The sequence below is a fragment of the Plectropomus leopardus genome, chromosome 14 (genome assembly GCF_026936395.1).
Source record: "Plectropomus leopardus strain MGB_pleo_1.0 chromosome 14, ASM2693639v1, whole genome shotgun sequence".
Lineage (NCBI taxonomy): Eukaryota > Metazoa > Chordata > Actinopteri > Perciformes > Serranidae > Plectropomus > Plectropomus leopardus.
In genome coordinates, this window is record NC_142189.1 from 26,212,501 (window position 1) to 26,228,555 (window position 16,055).

General features: G+C 41.7%; 1 protein-coding gene across 5 annotated transcripts in view; it reads right to left on the minus strand.

Annotated features, from left to right (window-relative positions):
* The window catches only part of daam2 (dishevelled associated activator of morphogenesis 2), a 118,597-nt gene that overhangs the window by 24,511 nt on the left and 78,031 nt on the right, over positions 1 to 16,055 (minus strand). For 2 of the 5 annotated variants that reach the window (XM_088087276.1, XM_088087277.1), the window contains exons 6-17: positions 11,034 to 11,367; positions 10,256 to 10,366; positions 9,578 to 9,681; positions 9,423 to 9,489; positions 9,188 to 9,305; positions 8,071 to 8,209; positions 4,471 to 4,494; positions 3,907 to 3,965; positions 3,338 to 3,522; positions 2,611 to 2,913; positions 2,062 to 2,169; positions 508 to 537 (exon numbers count right to left, since the gene is read on the minus strand). In XM_088087276.1, coding sequence (XP_087943402.1) covers positions 508 to 537; positions 2,062 to 2,169; positions 2,611 to 2,913; positions 3,338 to 3,522; positions 3,907 to 3,965; positions 4,471 to 4,494; positions 8,071 to 8,209; positions 9,188 to 9,305; positions 9,423 to 9,489; positions 9,578 to 9,681; positions 10,256 to 10,366; positions 11,034 to 11,367 — 1,582 coding nt within the window. The remainder of the gene's footprint in view (positions 1 to 507; positions 538 to 2,061; positions 2,170 to 2,610; positions 2,914 to 3,337; positions 3,523 to 3,906; positions 3,966 to 4,470; positions 4,495 to 8,070; positions 8,210 to 9,187; positions 9,306 to 9,422; positions 9,490 to 9,577; positions 9,682 to 10,255; positions 10,367 to 11,033; positions 11,368 to 16,055) is intronic. The other 3 variants (XM_088087279.1, XM_042500160.2, XM_042500163.2) reach the window with 3 other exon arrangements.

Here is a 16,055-nt window from a genome sequence, read left to right on the forward strand (position 1 = left end):
TCAATTGCTTTTACGGTCCACTATATATATATATATATATATTGCTGCAATAAAAAATATTGAAATTATTTATTTATTAAAACAGATGTAGACAATTTTTAGAGATATAATTTGCAGTTGAAATATGGTTATAAATGGTGATATATTGCAACATGTGATAGCGCAGTACACTGCATACACTGTCACAATTTCACAGTATTGTGACTTAAGTATCGTGATAATATCGTATCATGGGGCCTCTGGTGATTCCCACCACTCCTGTTTGAGCAGCTTTAACAATAAGGTAGGGGCCATGAAGGTTCAGACATCCCAGGATTCTTGAAATAAACCAGCAACAAACATTTAAATTGTGCATACATCTTACAACCAGACACAAGTCACATAATAACACATTCATTATACAAGCAACTGGTCTCTCTGGCTGGCTGCTGCACGGCAGAGGAGCAGGTGATAGAGCAGTGGAGGGAGGTAACATGAGATAAAGATGCTGGAAAACCTTTAACTCACCTGTTTGAAGGATTGGTTAGTGAGCAGGTCCTGCCCAGGCAGTCGGAGTGTGCAGAGAGACACAAAAAAATTGAAAACACATGCAAAGATTAGCACTTCAAGCAGAAAAAAAGTGGTGACCAGAGCAAAGAACTACGACTATGCACACTACAAGCTGAAGCTGGGAGGCCTTCTGTGAGAAAAAAAACAAAACAATAAGTAACTGTCCAAGTCATCAGGGGCTCATGAAATCTACATTTAAAAAAATGATTTTGAACTCTGCTCTATTTTGGTTTCTGTATTCTTAAAGATTGCTATAATGTATTCTTTTGATTGCATCTACATCTGTCTTGACGTGGAAAAACAAGAACATGAAAAATGAGTGCGGTAACTTATCCTGCGGAGGGCAAACGTAAACAAAAGTCCATTTTGAGAGAGAGACCAATGACAAGCTTAAAAAACGCAATTATGCCATGTATAAACACTCCAATATTGTCCAGTTGAAATGAATCTTGCGCTTGCCAAATGGAACCGAGTTGTCAAAGCCAGGAAGATCTTTGTTTTTTTTTAATGTGGCTATATCCTTGGAGGTTGCCGTTTAACCGTTTGGCTCGTGCCAATAAAAACCTGCACTGTATAAATAAATACACGCGGTAAATCACTGTCGGCAACAGCCTCAAATGATCCATTACTCTTTAATAAAAGTCTGAAAAGAGAAGTTGTGCTTTTAGCTGTCAGAGGGGTTTTAAGCATGGCAGTAAAATACCTTGTAAAGGAATTCAACAATAAAGCCTCTATGGAGCCAATGCCAAGTGCTGCTCTTCCATCGAGCCTTAAAGATTTAAACTGTGATTACCCGAGAGTCATTAGAGCACATTGACATTCCGCTTGAACCCATTTCACGTAGTAAAATATATCAATTTATGCGCACAATATTATCCCGTGACAAGTGGTGTGTAATTAGTTTGTAGCACAGAAGGGAGTAATTGCTATGTACTGTATGGCATCACCCCAAAGGCATGCAATTATCCTATTAGTTAGTCCCTGGTTCAACATGCTTTCGTCAATTGCTTCTTTATTTTAGGGCATTAAAAGTTTCCAGTATTGTGACTCCTTGTGACTTCGGTGGTGTCGACTGTTTCCTCTGTGTTGCCCTGATTCATGAGCCCGTGAAGACCCAGTCAGCTCCCCAGTTCTCACACTACGGCTCTGCAGCGCAAAGCTTGAGCTCTGTGGCATCTCCACAATGAGGCATTCAGCAGTGAACAGCTGCTCATGTTAGCCCGGAGCTGGACCCTTGGCACTCTCAAGAGTCCGCTTGCAACTTCCCACCCATCAGCCCATCATACACACACACACACACTCGCTTACACACACACACACATTAAAATATCAAGGGCAAAATTCAAGTGTAACTCTATCAGTTACTAAAACAAGATGCATAACATGGATTTATTCGTCTATATGTATATGCTCACCAAAACACACACACACACACACACACACACACACACACACACACACACACACACTCAGAAAACTGCCTTCCAGAATACTGTATCCCATAATCCAAACCTGTTGTCTCTGATAGGCTGAAAACATCTTCTCTATGTCCTTGAGGTCAAGAATCTTGAAAGCTCTCAGGTCATCGATGTCGTTCCAGATGGTGCCGTTGATCACATTCTGTAAGGGGACGTACATATTCAAAAAACAATCAACAGTGAAGGTACTGCTTTTTGTTCCGTGATAGTAATACTTCAAATCAGTGTTCTTCGAATTAGTTCTTGGAGTATTTTGTGAGCTAAGATGAGCAAGGCCATAATGCACTGATGCTACTAAAAAGACTTAAAGTTCATCATTGGTTTCTTTCAAAATCGTGGGAAGAACGGAATGAGCAACAAAAGCAGAAATGGCCCAAAACTTAGCACGAAATTAATTTAAAGCATGAGGAAATTACCTGAAAATTTGCAAAATAATAAAAAAAATAATGCATTTTTAAAAAAGAACCCTTGAAAAAGTGCTTAAAAATTATAAGAATTTTGTATCCTAATTTCAAATCTGTAATTGTGATAAATATGTGTCTTTGAAAGAAATCATCATCATACTTTCTTACTGCACTCTCACCTCTCCTAGTTTGGCCCAGTTGAAGGACTTCAGAGGATGAGACGGCTGAGGGATGGATTTGGAGCGCATGGTGGTCGCCGAGTTGAATGAGGAGGGAATAGGAGGAGGCGGGGCTCCAAAAATGGGTGGGGCTCCAGGTGGAGGAGGTGGCGCTCCAGGTGGTGGGGGAGGTGGTGGTGGAGGCGGGCAGCTGAATGGCAGCGGAGGAGGAGGTGGAGGGAAGCCACCCATCATAGGTGGTGGGGGTGGGGCCGCGGGGCCGCCAGGAGGAGGAGGTGGAGGTGGGAAAGACACACCGACGCCCTGTTGGTGTGGAGATTGAATAAAGTAATAGTTAATATATGTTTTGAACAGCACAGCGGTACATAAAATAAGTACAATGAAACTTAAAAGCTAGAAACCATTTAAAAAAAAACCCAACTTCAAGACATCAAGCTAATTTTTGGAAATATTCTTTTTTGTTGCCATATTGGGTGTTAAAAAAGAAGATGCTTATCATTTCACACACCCAGAGATGAGCTTAGCCTAGCACACAGACTGGAGCTAGCTGGACAACTTGCTTTTATAAAAAGGAGAGAAAAAAAGGCCTTCCAAAAACTCAAAAAACAGAACTTACATAATGTATCTCATTAGCAGGCAAACTAGTCACCTAGTCTATTGCCATTTGTTGGCAACACTGTTTGTACTGTCATGAAGGAAAAAGCATATGAAAAGCAGCACTGCTCACAGATATGTCATTGATGCGCGAGGACAGGTCCAGGACTTGCTCCCTGGCTGAACGCAGCTCCACCCCCTCACGCTGGAGTTTGTCCTTCATCTTGTTCAAAGTCTTCATCATATCATCCTTTTCCTGGGTCTTGGTTTCACACTCACGCTCCTTCCTCTCTAGTTTAGCTAGCAGCTCTACATGCTCTAAAATGACAGAAAGGAGCAGAAAAGTGCTCATATGATGTAGATTAAAATAAGAAAACGCACATAGAGAAGCAAGTACTGATTCATAGGCAAATATATTTCAACATAAAGGCCAGTGCACACCTTCAAAACTTAGGTGGACAGGTGTGTAGGAGAAAAAACGATTGCAGGTAGAAGAAGAGGGGTCCCACACACTGTTGGTAAACCTGATCAAGGTCCATAGGACTGAAACTTTGTACTGAGTATTTAACAAAACTGACAGTGTGCAGGATCCCTCTTGGCAAATATATTAAAAGAAAACACATAGTGGAGATTTGTGTTATGTATTTGATGATGCATTTTCTCTTTCAACCTGCAGAGTGCACTGTGTCAAACAAGTCTTACCTTTCCTGAACTTCTCTGCCTGGTCTCGCCACTGTTTCACCTCATTTTCATTGACCAACCTGTGAAGCAGGGAGACAAAAATGAGTCAGACACAAACACAGTCTTGCTTAAGATGTTTGCATAGGGGTCAACTGCAGTCCAACCAAGTCAAGGCAGAACATTTTGCGGAAATTCAATAATTTGGATTGGAAATCCACTAATCACTGTCAATAAGTCTTCCTTTTTGATTCATATTCATTACCAGCATTGACTGGGTTGATGCAGTGTGCTCTTTTAAGCTGCGTAACACAACATTAGTGCAAAAATAAATCCTGCAGGGCTGAAATCAATATTCAGTTCTACATTGTGGCAATAGTATCAGCTGAGGCTTGAGGTTAAACAGGGTTACACTGATGTTCTGGTTTAAATGCAAGATCAGATAATGTGAGAAATGAGTGTTGGATATTGGATATGGATATAAAGTAAAAATATGAGATAACATGTTACAACTGCATGACAGAGAAATGAAAAGATTATTAAAGAGAGTGGAATTAATGTGGCTGAAGAAAGATTTGAAAGTGAAACCTTGAGCACTGGTGGAAGCCGTGGCTAGAGTTGAGAGAATAGACATGTTTTAGTGTCACTGACCACAGAGTATGAAACTAAACTGATTGCTTTATGGTTGATGCCTCCACAAACTAGTCAAGTTGCAGTTGCAGGTTATGCCCATGTCTATGGATGTAAATTCTATATATCTATACAATTAGCACAGTCTCAATGTGGACACTCAAGATTAGTGTTACGAGTTCAGTATCGAACCAAATGTCTCGCCTTCTGTTCCTGAGTTATTACGTTGAGTAATGACAAGAGTAGTGCTTTTGCAGAACATTGCTATGATACAGTAAAGCTGACTTTTGACCTTTTGGATATATCGTGTTATTACCTCATCATTTTATCCAATTTGACATGTTTGTGAAATTCTGTCATTATTAACAAATGAGTTTAACTTAACCATGACCAAAAAATGATTATCAGTTCATTCTTGAGTCAAAGTGGATGTTTGTGCTAAAATTGAGGATATTCCCCGAAGGCCTTCTTGAAATATGCAGTCAAGAGAATGAAACAGATGCAAGGTCAAGGTGACCTTGACCTTTAACCAAAACAATCTAATCAGTTCATCATAAGTCCAAGTGGGCATTTGTGCCAAATTTTAAGGAAAATTCTTAAAGGTGTTGCTGAGATTTTGCATTCACAACAATAAGATGTACTCCAGATCATAGTGACCTTGACCTTTGATCTATAACAATAAAATTGAGTCGTTTGTGCCAAATTTGAAGACATTCTGTCAATGCGTTCTTGAGATATCGCGTTTGCAAGAATGGGATGGACATATGGACAAACAGATAAATGTATGTACGGAAAGACAGGCAACCCAATAACATGATGCCTCCACCCGTGGTTATTGTCTGTGTTGAGGCATAACAAAAAAAGAACATGAGAGAGAAGAACTGCTGAGCAGTAAAGTGTGGAGGTACGACTGCCAACAGGAATAAAGTAACTTCAGTGTGGTAATGATTTACACTTAAATGTGTGTAATCAATTCACGTGAGGAAATCCACAGGGCAATTTCAAAGCAATTTGGTCATTAATCAGACTTAGACCTTTTAAATGCATGTGTTAGTGAACACAGTCTGAACTTGATTACAAAGTCAGTTCTGCTTTAAGTACAGCTCAGGCAGCACTCCATGGATCCAACTCATTAAAGCACAAAGACACAATCACTTTAGTGTTCACTGGTCAAATAAATACCTTTACATTGCTGTGGAAAAATGTGATTTATACGAGAGTGTTAATTTCGGGTCAGGCACACGTGCGAGTAGTCAGAGCCGTCGTCATGGCGACCGCAGATGATGAATGGTTTTTGTCTCCCAGTTGTTTTAACAGTTGTTTTAACGTCCCCCGTCCTCCCCCGTCTGAGCGGCCGCGGCACGAGACATACTGTACATTTCAAGCCGCCAGACGTCAGGGTCTCCGGCACGCAGCCAAAACAATGAGGAAATCTCAAGTTTATGCAAATCTTTCCAGGCATAATTTACTCAAAGAAAGTTTATGGAAACACAACAAGACTTTGGCAGTGATGCAAACTGAGGGATAGGTTTTGACCGCTGTGATGATTCTGCAATGGACAGGAATGGACGTCCGGGCTCAGATGCCGCGTCCAAGTCTGCTTTCTGTACGCTACTGGAAAGAATTACGCTCAAGCGAGTTGATTGCACAAACAGTAGTGGCTGTATTAGTGAACAAAGTAAGAGCAAGCAGGGGCCAAGCTTTACCACGCTACATGTTTTATGGTGCTTTCACCGCTGAGACTAAACATATTCATCTCTGATCTTAGAAATAACAAAAAAGTGGAGAGTGGGAGAGAGATGGTGAAAGAGAAGAATGACAGCACGTCATTAAGAGAAACTCAAGTTAACAGGCGGGAGAAACGCACACCAAATGTATTGTGTGGACGAAGACCTGAACGCCATCTTTTCACACTACCAACACTCAGCGCACGCACCGTGGTCTTTGGCTCCTGAACACAAGCACAGATTAGTTTCAAAATTCAGTGAAACTCAGACCACAAAACCCAACAAATGTCAATGATCATTTGGAAGCGAATCTCTCTGAGCGACAGTGTACTGTGCTCGTGATGACATACAGAAAACATCCACTTCCAAGTCATCATGCTTGGTTTTCCTTTTGAAAATGATTATTTTTCCCTGTTGTCTTCTACACGAAGCCAAGTGACTGCTTCGCCGCACCTCAACATGGCTGACTTGGCTGGCCTGCCCGCTTAATGCGATTAGAGCAATTTCCTTTTGATCTCCTGCTTCCGCTTTCATGCCAATTCACGCTTGGAGAGTGGCTTCCTCCGATTCTACCAACGACCCCCTGCTGCCAGCTTCACTTCACCTCACCTTCCTGTGCAATCGCATTCTCCACTCCCAGGACTGGCACAAAAGCTTTTAAAACTGTTCCTATTACACAACTGAATACTTGTTTACTTAAAAGCTTCTTACACTAACTCTGAGATGCATAACTGCAGTGCCTCTTTGTCTTCTCGACATTCCTTGCATATTCGAACATAAAAGTGCATAATGTTGATATCAGACTTGTCTTCAGTCTGAAGCATGGCCGGCAATCGACTTTTGGGGGCCTGAAGCAGGATTTGATTTGGGGATCCTTTCATTGTAACGTTGTCATGAGACTGTAGCTGATTGGTGGCAACCAGCTGCACCCCCAAACCTCCCTACCACTACAAATACATTCTAAGTTTGTGGGAAACACTAAATGCTCATAGTAATGAGCTCCGAGTGCGAGACAGCATTACAACTATTTTTACTATTTTTACTTGCCCCTGTAATTTCACTGTAAAAAACACCTTTCAACACTGCAACATTTATCCCATTTTTTTTTTTAGAAAAAACGACTTGAAATCAGTTTTTTCGGGCAATCCCATAAAACAACTCGCAAAATCCTGGAGGGACTGTATAATGTGCAAATAAGCATGTAAAGTGAGACCTTTATCGTTAAATGGACTACAGTGAATACAGCATATTACTCCCTGACCCCATTAATGATTTTTTTTTTATAACGACTGATTCCTGGTTGTGCTTTTCTTATACAGGACAGTAAATTACTTACACCGCCTGTGTTTTGTTTTATCACTATTTATGCCAAAATAGGAAAAAAAAGGTTGTCAGTTTTTGTTTAGGAAATTCAGTTTTCATGTTGTTATTGTGTCCCATTAAATAAGTTCTTTTCTAGACCGGTGTGCCTGAAGCAACCGCTTACTGCTTAATGGACAGGGCTGGCACCGTTTTGAAGTGATGCTGATTGGATGCATTAACCACAAGAACTTTCCAGAAACAACAGCATGTTTACAACTTCGGAGAATAAGAAGCTTTTAAAAAGGTGCACTCATTGGAAGTACAGTGCACTTACAGTAACTCTTTTTTTAATAATGTCACAAATTACAGTAAATGTTTGGCCTGGATCACCGCTTCCTTTATAATCCCTTGATAGCAAGTGTATGTACGATACAGTCTCAAGTATAGTGTTTCTACACTGATGTGATGGCAGCTGTCAGTGGGCAGAGGTTGCAGAGGTGTCTGTTTTGACTGATGAGATTCCACTTACATGCGAATGATGTTCTTAACACTGAAGTTGTCCAGAGGGGCGATGTCAGGGTCCTCTCCCTTATCGTCCTGTAGGACTATCTGCTGGAGGATTCTGTCTAAGAGCTGCCAGTGCTGCAGACTGCCGCCACCACGTTTATCTGGGAGTGGAGTCACAGACAGAGACAGTAAGGTAATTCCAATATACAGGTGTTAGCATATGATCTAAAGCACACACCAGATATAAATTATCTGCTAATGGATGCAATACTCAAGGAATACTTTAACCTCAAAATGACTGTTTGACTCGCATGCCTCTGGCGATCGAAGAATCCAAAAGCTGAGTAATTCTTGATAAGTTGAAATCATAAGGGTTTACATTTAACAACAGCAAATTTTGTATACAACTCATTTATCCAGTTGTGTGCTTATTATTTCCCAAATAGATAGTTCGTTCCGATGTGGAACCCAACTAAAAGTGAAACTCATCTTTGTTCTCCTCAAAGCCAGACTCCTTTGACAGAAACACCAATTTTACATCGCTGAACACAGGAGCTGCTGGGCTACCTTTGTTTCAGTCCATTTGTTTTTTGGTACATTGTGTGATTTTGGAGTTTTAGAGGATTAGTTTGGATTCACCAAAGCCACATAATGACACAGACAAACTATCAGTGGAGGCAGCAGTGGACCAGTGCAGAGGTAAAATTTCAGTTTGTCAAAGGAGTCTGGCTTTGAAGAGACCGTCTCAGTTTTACCATTGAAAAGGACTGTCCTTCAGGAAAAAACTGAGCATACAACTTAATTAATTAATTAACTAATTAATTAATGAGACTTAGGTTATACCTCACCAGTTGTGTGAGAGTTGTACGAGTGTGTTCTTAGACATATGTTTGATAAAGTTCCGCTGTTATTAAACGTGCATCACTACGGCACCAAATCATTAAGAATTTTCTCCATTTTTGGATTCTCCATTCATTGTTGAGGCATGCGGAAAATTATTACATTTTCTTCAAAAATGTCAAGTATTTTCATACTTGATATATTCATTATAATAAAATTGTCTGTAAACAATTTACTTGTCTTGAAATCACATTCACATATCAACAAGGCGGGGAAAAAGTTGTCCTGTAGCGACTCACAGGGCATCTGCAGGCAGTGCTGGAGGATGGAGAGGAGGTTGGGGTAGGCGTCTGTGTGGCTCAGCTTCTTCTTGATCAGCTCAAACATGGCACCGGCACTCTTAGTGTCTACATGGGTCTGTTGAGAGAAAGAATTCGGTCAGGAATTACTATCAACTGGACCACCGCTTGACTTTGGATCATTTGAGCCACAGGAGTCAGTCAGGAAATATCTTTTTGTCTGAGAGTTACTCACCATATCAAATCTTTTGGCCAACTCAGAGTCATCCTCGTTCCGCACCATCTCAAAGAAGTCCAAATGCCTGCAAAGGGAGAAATTATTATCATTATAAGAATACGTTCAGAGGACGATGATTTTTTGGTTGACGGCTCATTAGGTCTCACTCTCACCTATCCAGAGTGGCGTTCTCGTGCTCTCGGAGCTTGTCGATGACCGGCTGAATGCCCAACATCAGGAACTCGTACCTTAGATGGAGGCGGAATTCAAGGTTGTCCTAAATACAAAAAGACAAACAGTAACAGAAGATGACAAAATCGCCACAAATTTGCAAGTGCTAATAATGTGACATAGGACACCTCAAATGAGGAGATGCTGTGAACTAAATATCTATCATGAGCCTGAAACTATATTCAACCAAGCTTTGCCAGTATTTGAAAGGGTGTAATCTCAGGCCTTGTTCAGACTGCCAATCCAAATCCATTTATTTGGCATATCCAGATGAAATGTAAAACCGTAAGAAATGAGATTTTTGCAAAAATCCGATTCATTTCCAGTTTTTCTCTTGCTGATGTGAAATGCATTTCCAATCGAATTTCTACAGACGCGTCTCAGTCCAGACGCTCTGGCTGCTCAAATCAGATTTCAAAATGAGTTTTGCATCACTCACAACACAACAAACAACAATGGTGTAACATCAAAAGAGTCTGAAGTGCTGAACAAAATCCATGCCGCTATTAGCCAGCGCTATGGAGTGGAAAAAAAAGTTTCCAAAGTTTCTGATCTGAGAAACAAATCTGATCAGCCTGCAGTCTAAATGTGACCTAAAAAGCATGTGTGTTCGTGCTGACCTCCCCAGCTCCAGCGTTGAGCACGGCGTTGATAAAGGACATGATGGCAGTCTTTAAGTTGACCTCGTCTCTGTAGCGGCCTGTACTCTTGTCCAGCTCATTCAGCAGCGTCTACATGTTCGGGACAGATGGGAGAGTTAGTCAGCGAGTATGTTTCATCTAAAGTATATTTCAGCAGTGATATCATCGCATAGCAACTGAGTGAGAGACAAAAAGAGCTGATTTATCAAACTTGAGTTTTTATAACACAATAGGTGACACAGGGTCACTGCTCTCACTTCTCACACCCTTTGTTCTCTCACACACTGACCCCAGACATACTTCTGCAGCTTACTCATAACTCAAACATTAAAAAAGGCCACATAAGTTCAGACTCACTCAGCTCCTGCGGTGTTAGCTTAGCTCGAGGAGGCATGATTTAGCCGACACCTCAGGGGAGGTGTGAGATGTGGCTTGTTGACTCAGTCCTGCTAGTCACTAAAGCACGACACATACCTTGACCTCCATAACTCATGATGTCCTCACCTGCCTTTAATATGGCCACAGTGTTGACTCAACCCGAGGCTAACAGTCTGAGGTGCTGCAGCGCGAGTCTCCAACTTATCACAATGACCACAGCTTGATTTATTTGAGCATTGCTTTGAAATATTTTGTCTGCCCTTTCCCATAATCTCTGTCTGCCCCATGTCTCCAGCAAAGGCTCCCTAACATGAGACATCACCCACAATTTCACTAATTGGCAACATGTTTTGATAAAGATCACTTCAGTTTACTTCACCTGAAAGCGTGTCCTCTCCGCAGCGTATTTCTGGTAGTGCGCCATGGCCTGCAGCACCTTTTTGTGTCCGTCAGGCACCAGACACACTGCCCCGAGAATCTCCAGCACTGCCACTTTGGTCTTGATGTTCTCCGTCCGTAGGCTCTGGGAGATGGTGTTGATGCTCTGAGGGTGGGCGAGGACGTGTGCGCGGCCCTGCGAGTTGTTCATCAGGGCCTTGATGCAGCCGATGACGGAGGTGTGGACGCGGCTCTCTGACGTCTCATAGTCCATGCTGCGCAGGAAGTTGAGGAGGCAGGTAAGGCCATCGAGCTCGATGAAACGCGTGACGAACCTGAAGGAGATGGGAGGGAAAAGAAATACTGATTCAGAGTAAAGAATAAGTGGTGGTAAAGTGACAAAATATAGTTAATCAGCACTTCAAGAGGGCAGATGTCACCTTAAAGCATCGTTATATTCTGCTATTGAGAAACATTTATTCACACAATGAGTGTTAAGTATTTATTTAAAGATAGGCTGCAGCACACTGGTGGCCAACCACGAACCACAACATTCACATTTCCTGTTCAATAGGAGATGATCTCATCATCTTTTCACTTTTGCTTTTGAATAAATGCATAAAATGCATAAAGTATTATTAATTACAGATATATGCTTCACAACATAAGATATGGTTTGCTCCTCTTCAGATTATAATTTTGTAGATAAATTCAAAAAGTAAAAAAAAAAACAACATAAGATACAGAAAATAGAATCTGTAATAAACTACTGTTTCTGATACTTACAAGTTTTTTTTAGCAAGATAATCTTCACAAAAGAACATAAATTTCCTGATTTTTTAAACCTACACCTAACTGTCAGAAGTAAAAAGCTACATCTATTATCAGCACCTCCTTGCCAGGGCATGCGGACACTCCTGTCTTTAAATCTTCACACATTCAGTTTGTAATGCAGGCTTTCTGTCATAAACATGTAACACTCAGGCAAAAATGTCCCCGATGTCACGGTGACACATTATTTTCAAAGACAAGACAAAGCCCACATGCTGAGTTTGCACCCCCTTTTTCGACGTCACTGACCTTTATGTGTAAAATTAGTGGAGTGCCCCTTCTTAGTGTCACCAAACAAGCATGTTTATATGTGAAACTTCACACTGTCACAACTCAAATCCATCCAGTCTCCTACTGACAACCCTCATTAGCTGAACCAATTAAAATGAAGCGAGTCATTAACCTCTCTGGGAGAGAAGTGCAGTGACTGAATGACAGGCAGGACATGTAAACATTGAGGGTTGTCACATCTAGTGAGCACACTGTGGGCTGTACTGTAAATGACCTTCCCACTCACTAAGATTCCTGATAGGCCTCATAAATTATTTCAAACAAATGAGGGCTTGTATAAGGAGCAAACGAGAGAAAGGACAGACAGAGGAACAGAAAAGAGGGATGGAGACAGAGAGCGAAAAGGACAGTGAGGAAAGGGGGAAGACATCTGAGAGTTGAGATTTATTGCTATGCATTGTAACAGATACATTGTTTTGTTTTGATGTCACGAGTTCCATCTTCTCCCACTGCTGTCTTGGCTGGAGAAGGCACAGAAACAAACGCAAAATGCAAATCATCCATTTATTATCCTATACACACGATCTGTCCCAGATTTTCAGACGCATACATAAGCGCACAAACACACACTTTACCTGGCATGACCAGTAAATCTCTCTTATAATCCTCTGATCACCAGCAGCCTCTAGCTGAGATCAAGAAGGTCATACTACATGCTTGCATGCAAACATCCAACCGTCCTCAACAATGCGTTGAAATCACAGAGAACACACACGCACAACCTTTCAGCAGACAATGTGCTTCTTGTTTCAGCACAGACACTGCAGTCTCGGCCTACACTCAGCACCGAGGTGACGAACAATAAATCCAGCATTTTAGATTTGACTTGATTCAGATGTAAGACAGACATTGGAACTAGAGCGAGGAGGCAGAACAGATCCAGCTGTTAAAGTTACACATCTTATATCTCACATGTGGCAGGTCTTTGGCCAGCAGTGAAGGCAGCGATGGCCACACGCCTGTCCGTGAATTGCGGGGCCACGGCACAGAAAGAGGTTTCATACTGGAGGAGAAATTAAGCTGAACATCCTTGTGATTAATGTATGGAAAGCAGAGGGTGAGAGATGTTGTTGTTGTTGGAGGGTGGGTTCAAAAGGGTGGACGGGATTCAAGGATTCGCTCGCTGCCTGCTTCGCTCCGCTCCACTGCTTTGCCGACAGCTTGCCAAAAACACGTGCACGAAGGCATGCACACATCCTCTGCATCAGAACTCGAAGCATGTACTCTTAGGAGCAAGAAGAAGAATCACACAAACACACATGAATGGCACCTCAAAGGACAATCAGCAGCGGCTAATCCACTGTACTTCTAGTAAGCCGACATCCAACTAGTCTCTCTCTTCCTCCTCATCCTCCCCCATCTTTCAATTTCTCTCCAGTGAGCACTTGAATCAATGGATCCCATCTCCTCTGACTTTGGAGTCGCTGACATTCACGCTCAGCCGAGTGGCGTGCAGGCTATTTTTTTCTCTTTTCCTTTTTTTGTTTTTGGAACGACCGCTGCATACTTGAAAAGCCGCTGGGGTTGCGTTCAAGACAGTGAGAGCTTGACAAATTCTGCATACAATATGAGCTCAGGCAGAGCTGAACAAAACAGAGGCTTAGCCAACCACACACACACGCACTCTCTCTCTCACAAACACACATCAAGTACTTCATACAGACAAAACAAAGAAGTAAGGAAAATAACTTGGATGAGACTAAAAAATAAGTGACAGTAGAGAAAACCCCGAGGTACCTACATTTTCAGATACATTAATTGATCTTCAGTCAGGACCACTTTAGTTAAAGAAAACTTTATTTTCATTTACAGTATGATATGCACAGCTCTGATCTGGTACCTCTCTGCCCTTCCTCCTGCCTACGCGGAAAGCCTAAGGCAGAGACAGCACACCTCTGCCATTGATATAAGAAGCGTAAAACCCCTAAACCGGAGGCAGACAATATTCTAAATGAGCAGGACAGTGCAGAAAACTAATCCAGATGTTCATGTTTAAATTCAGAACTTGATTCTAACCGACAGGACTTTTTGAGGTTTTCGCTGCACAGGCAAAACATTCTGCCTATTTAAACTGCAGACGACCCCTGCGTGGCAGACAGTCACTTCAGAGTTCATTCTTGCCTCAAAGCCTAACCATACTGACTTATCAAAATGCTCCACATTCACACACACACACACACACACACACACACACACACACACACACACACACACACACACACACACACACACACACACACACACACACAATCATGGGCTCCCTGCTTCTCTACCGCCCTTCGTTTAATCACCACGTTCGCACACACTTAAAATTTCTTTCAAACCCACTCACCTACCCCCAGGCACAGGGACACACGCATGCACATATGTCTTGTTCTCCTATAAAAAGGGCCAGCGTGTGGACAAGGGCCCAGGAGGTTGTTCAGAGGTGCTGCTTGCTTTAAACTATTTGACCGAGGTGTCTGCAGCGCTTGGGAGACAAGTCATACGATATCACCACGGCTCTCACTCAAATAAATTTTACTTGATGTGAGGCCCAGCGTAGAACTGTGGTTAAATAAGGGCTGAACAAAGGGCAACACACATAAAACTCACATACACACACGCACACACACACACACACACACATACAGATCACAATAAAACCACCAGCCAAGGTGCACATCTGGGATGTGTATAGTATATCATGGCATGGAGGGGATGACTCTTATGGACTAAGTTTATTGTCAAATCTACAGGGAGACATCTATGTGTGTTTTTGTGTGTGTAACTCAGACTGCAGTGGGACATGTTTCGACAATGGCTTGTATTACTTGTTTATTAGGACACATACAACGACGCATTTGGAAATTTAATGAAAAATTGTTAGGTTTTTTGTATACTTTTTCACTAGTTTTACTTTTTCTTCAATTTCACAATGCATCTACCTTGAAGGGACAATTAACCTCAAAATCAAAAATACACGTTTGCTTGCGCTTGTAGTGATATTTATCAGTCTGGATTGTTCCGGTTTGAGTTGCCAAGTGTTAGAGATATCAGCCGTGGAGTGTTCTGCCTTCTCTTTAATATATTGGAACTAAATGGCACTCAGCTTGCAGAGTTCAAAGTAGCAAAAAAATACATTTCAAAAACTAAACAGCAAAGTCTCTCTCCAGAAATCATGACATGGATACTCAAAATAATCCATAGACCTTGTTTTGACTAGTTTTATGTTGGAACTATTTTCTTTCTGCCAATTTACACCCAGCAACTGTGCCTCTGCGCAGAAGGAAGCTTGCATCTTCTCATGGTTAAGAGGCTTCTGCTTCAGACAGGCAACATATAAACATAAATGGCATTCTCCTCGGCTGAGCTGTAAGGTTATAGCTTAGAAGTGCTATCTGAGCTAGCAGGAGATGTATGCCTTCCTCTGAGCAGTGATGCAGTTGGTGGGTGAAGTTCGGTAGATAATCTACAGACTTTTTTGTGAGCTGTTTCATGTAGGATCTGTTTACTCTACAATACTACATCTGCCAACTTCATCACCACAAAGACAAGAAGTGTGCATCTACCACTGGCACACCTACCATGACTAAATTAGCAAACAATTCACACTGTCACAAGTACGAGCCTCGTGTCAATGAGTAGATGCACGTTTCCTTCTGCATGTAATATGGTACCAAGTTTAGTTTGGTAGACAGAAAATAGTTCCTAGATGAAACTGCTCACAACAAGGATTTCTGGAAAGAATCATTATTGTGTAGATTTTTTACATGTATCTTTTGGCGATTTAAGCCCTAAAAGCTGAGTGCCATCTAGTTCTAGTATATCGGAGAGAAGGTAGACCTCTCTACACTTGGCGACTCACACAAAAACAATCTAGATAAATAAACAGCACTACGCTTATGAGGGAAAATACATA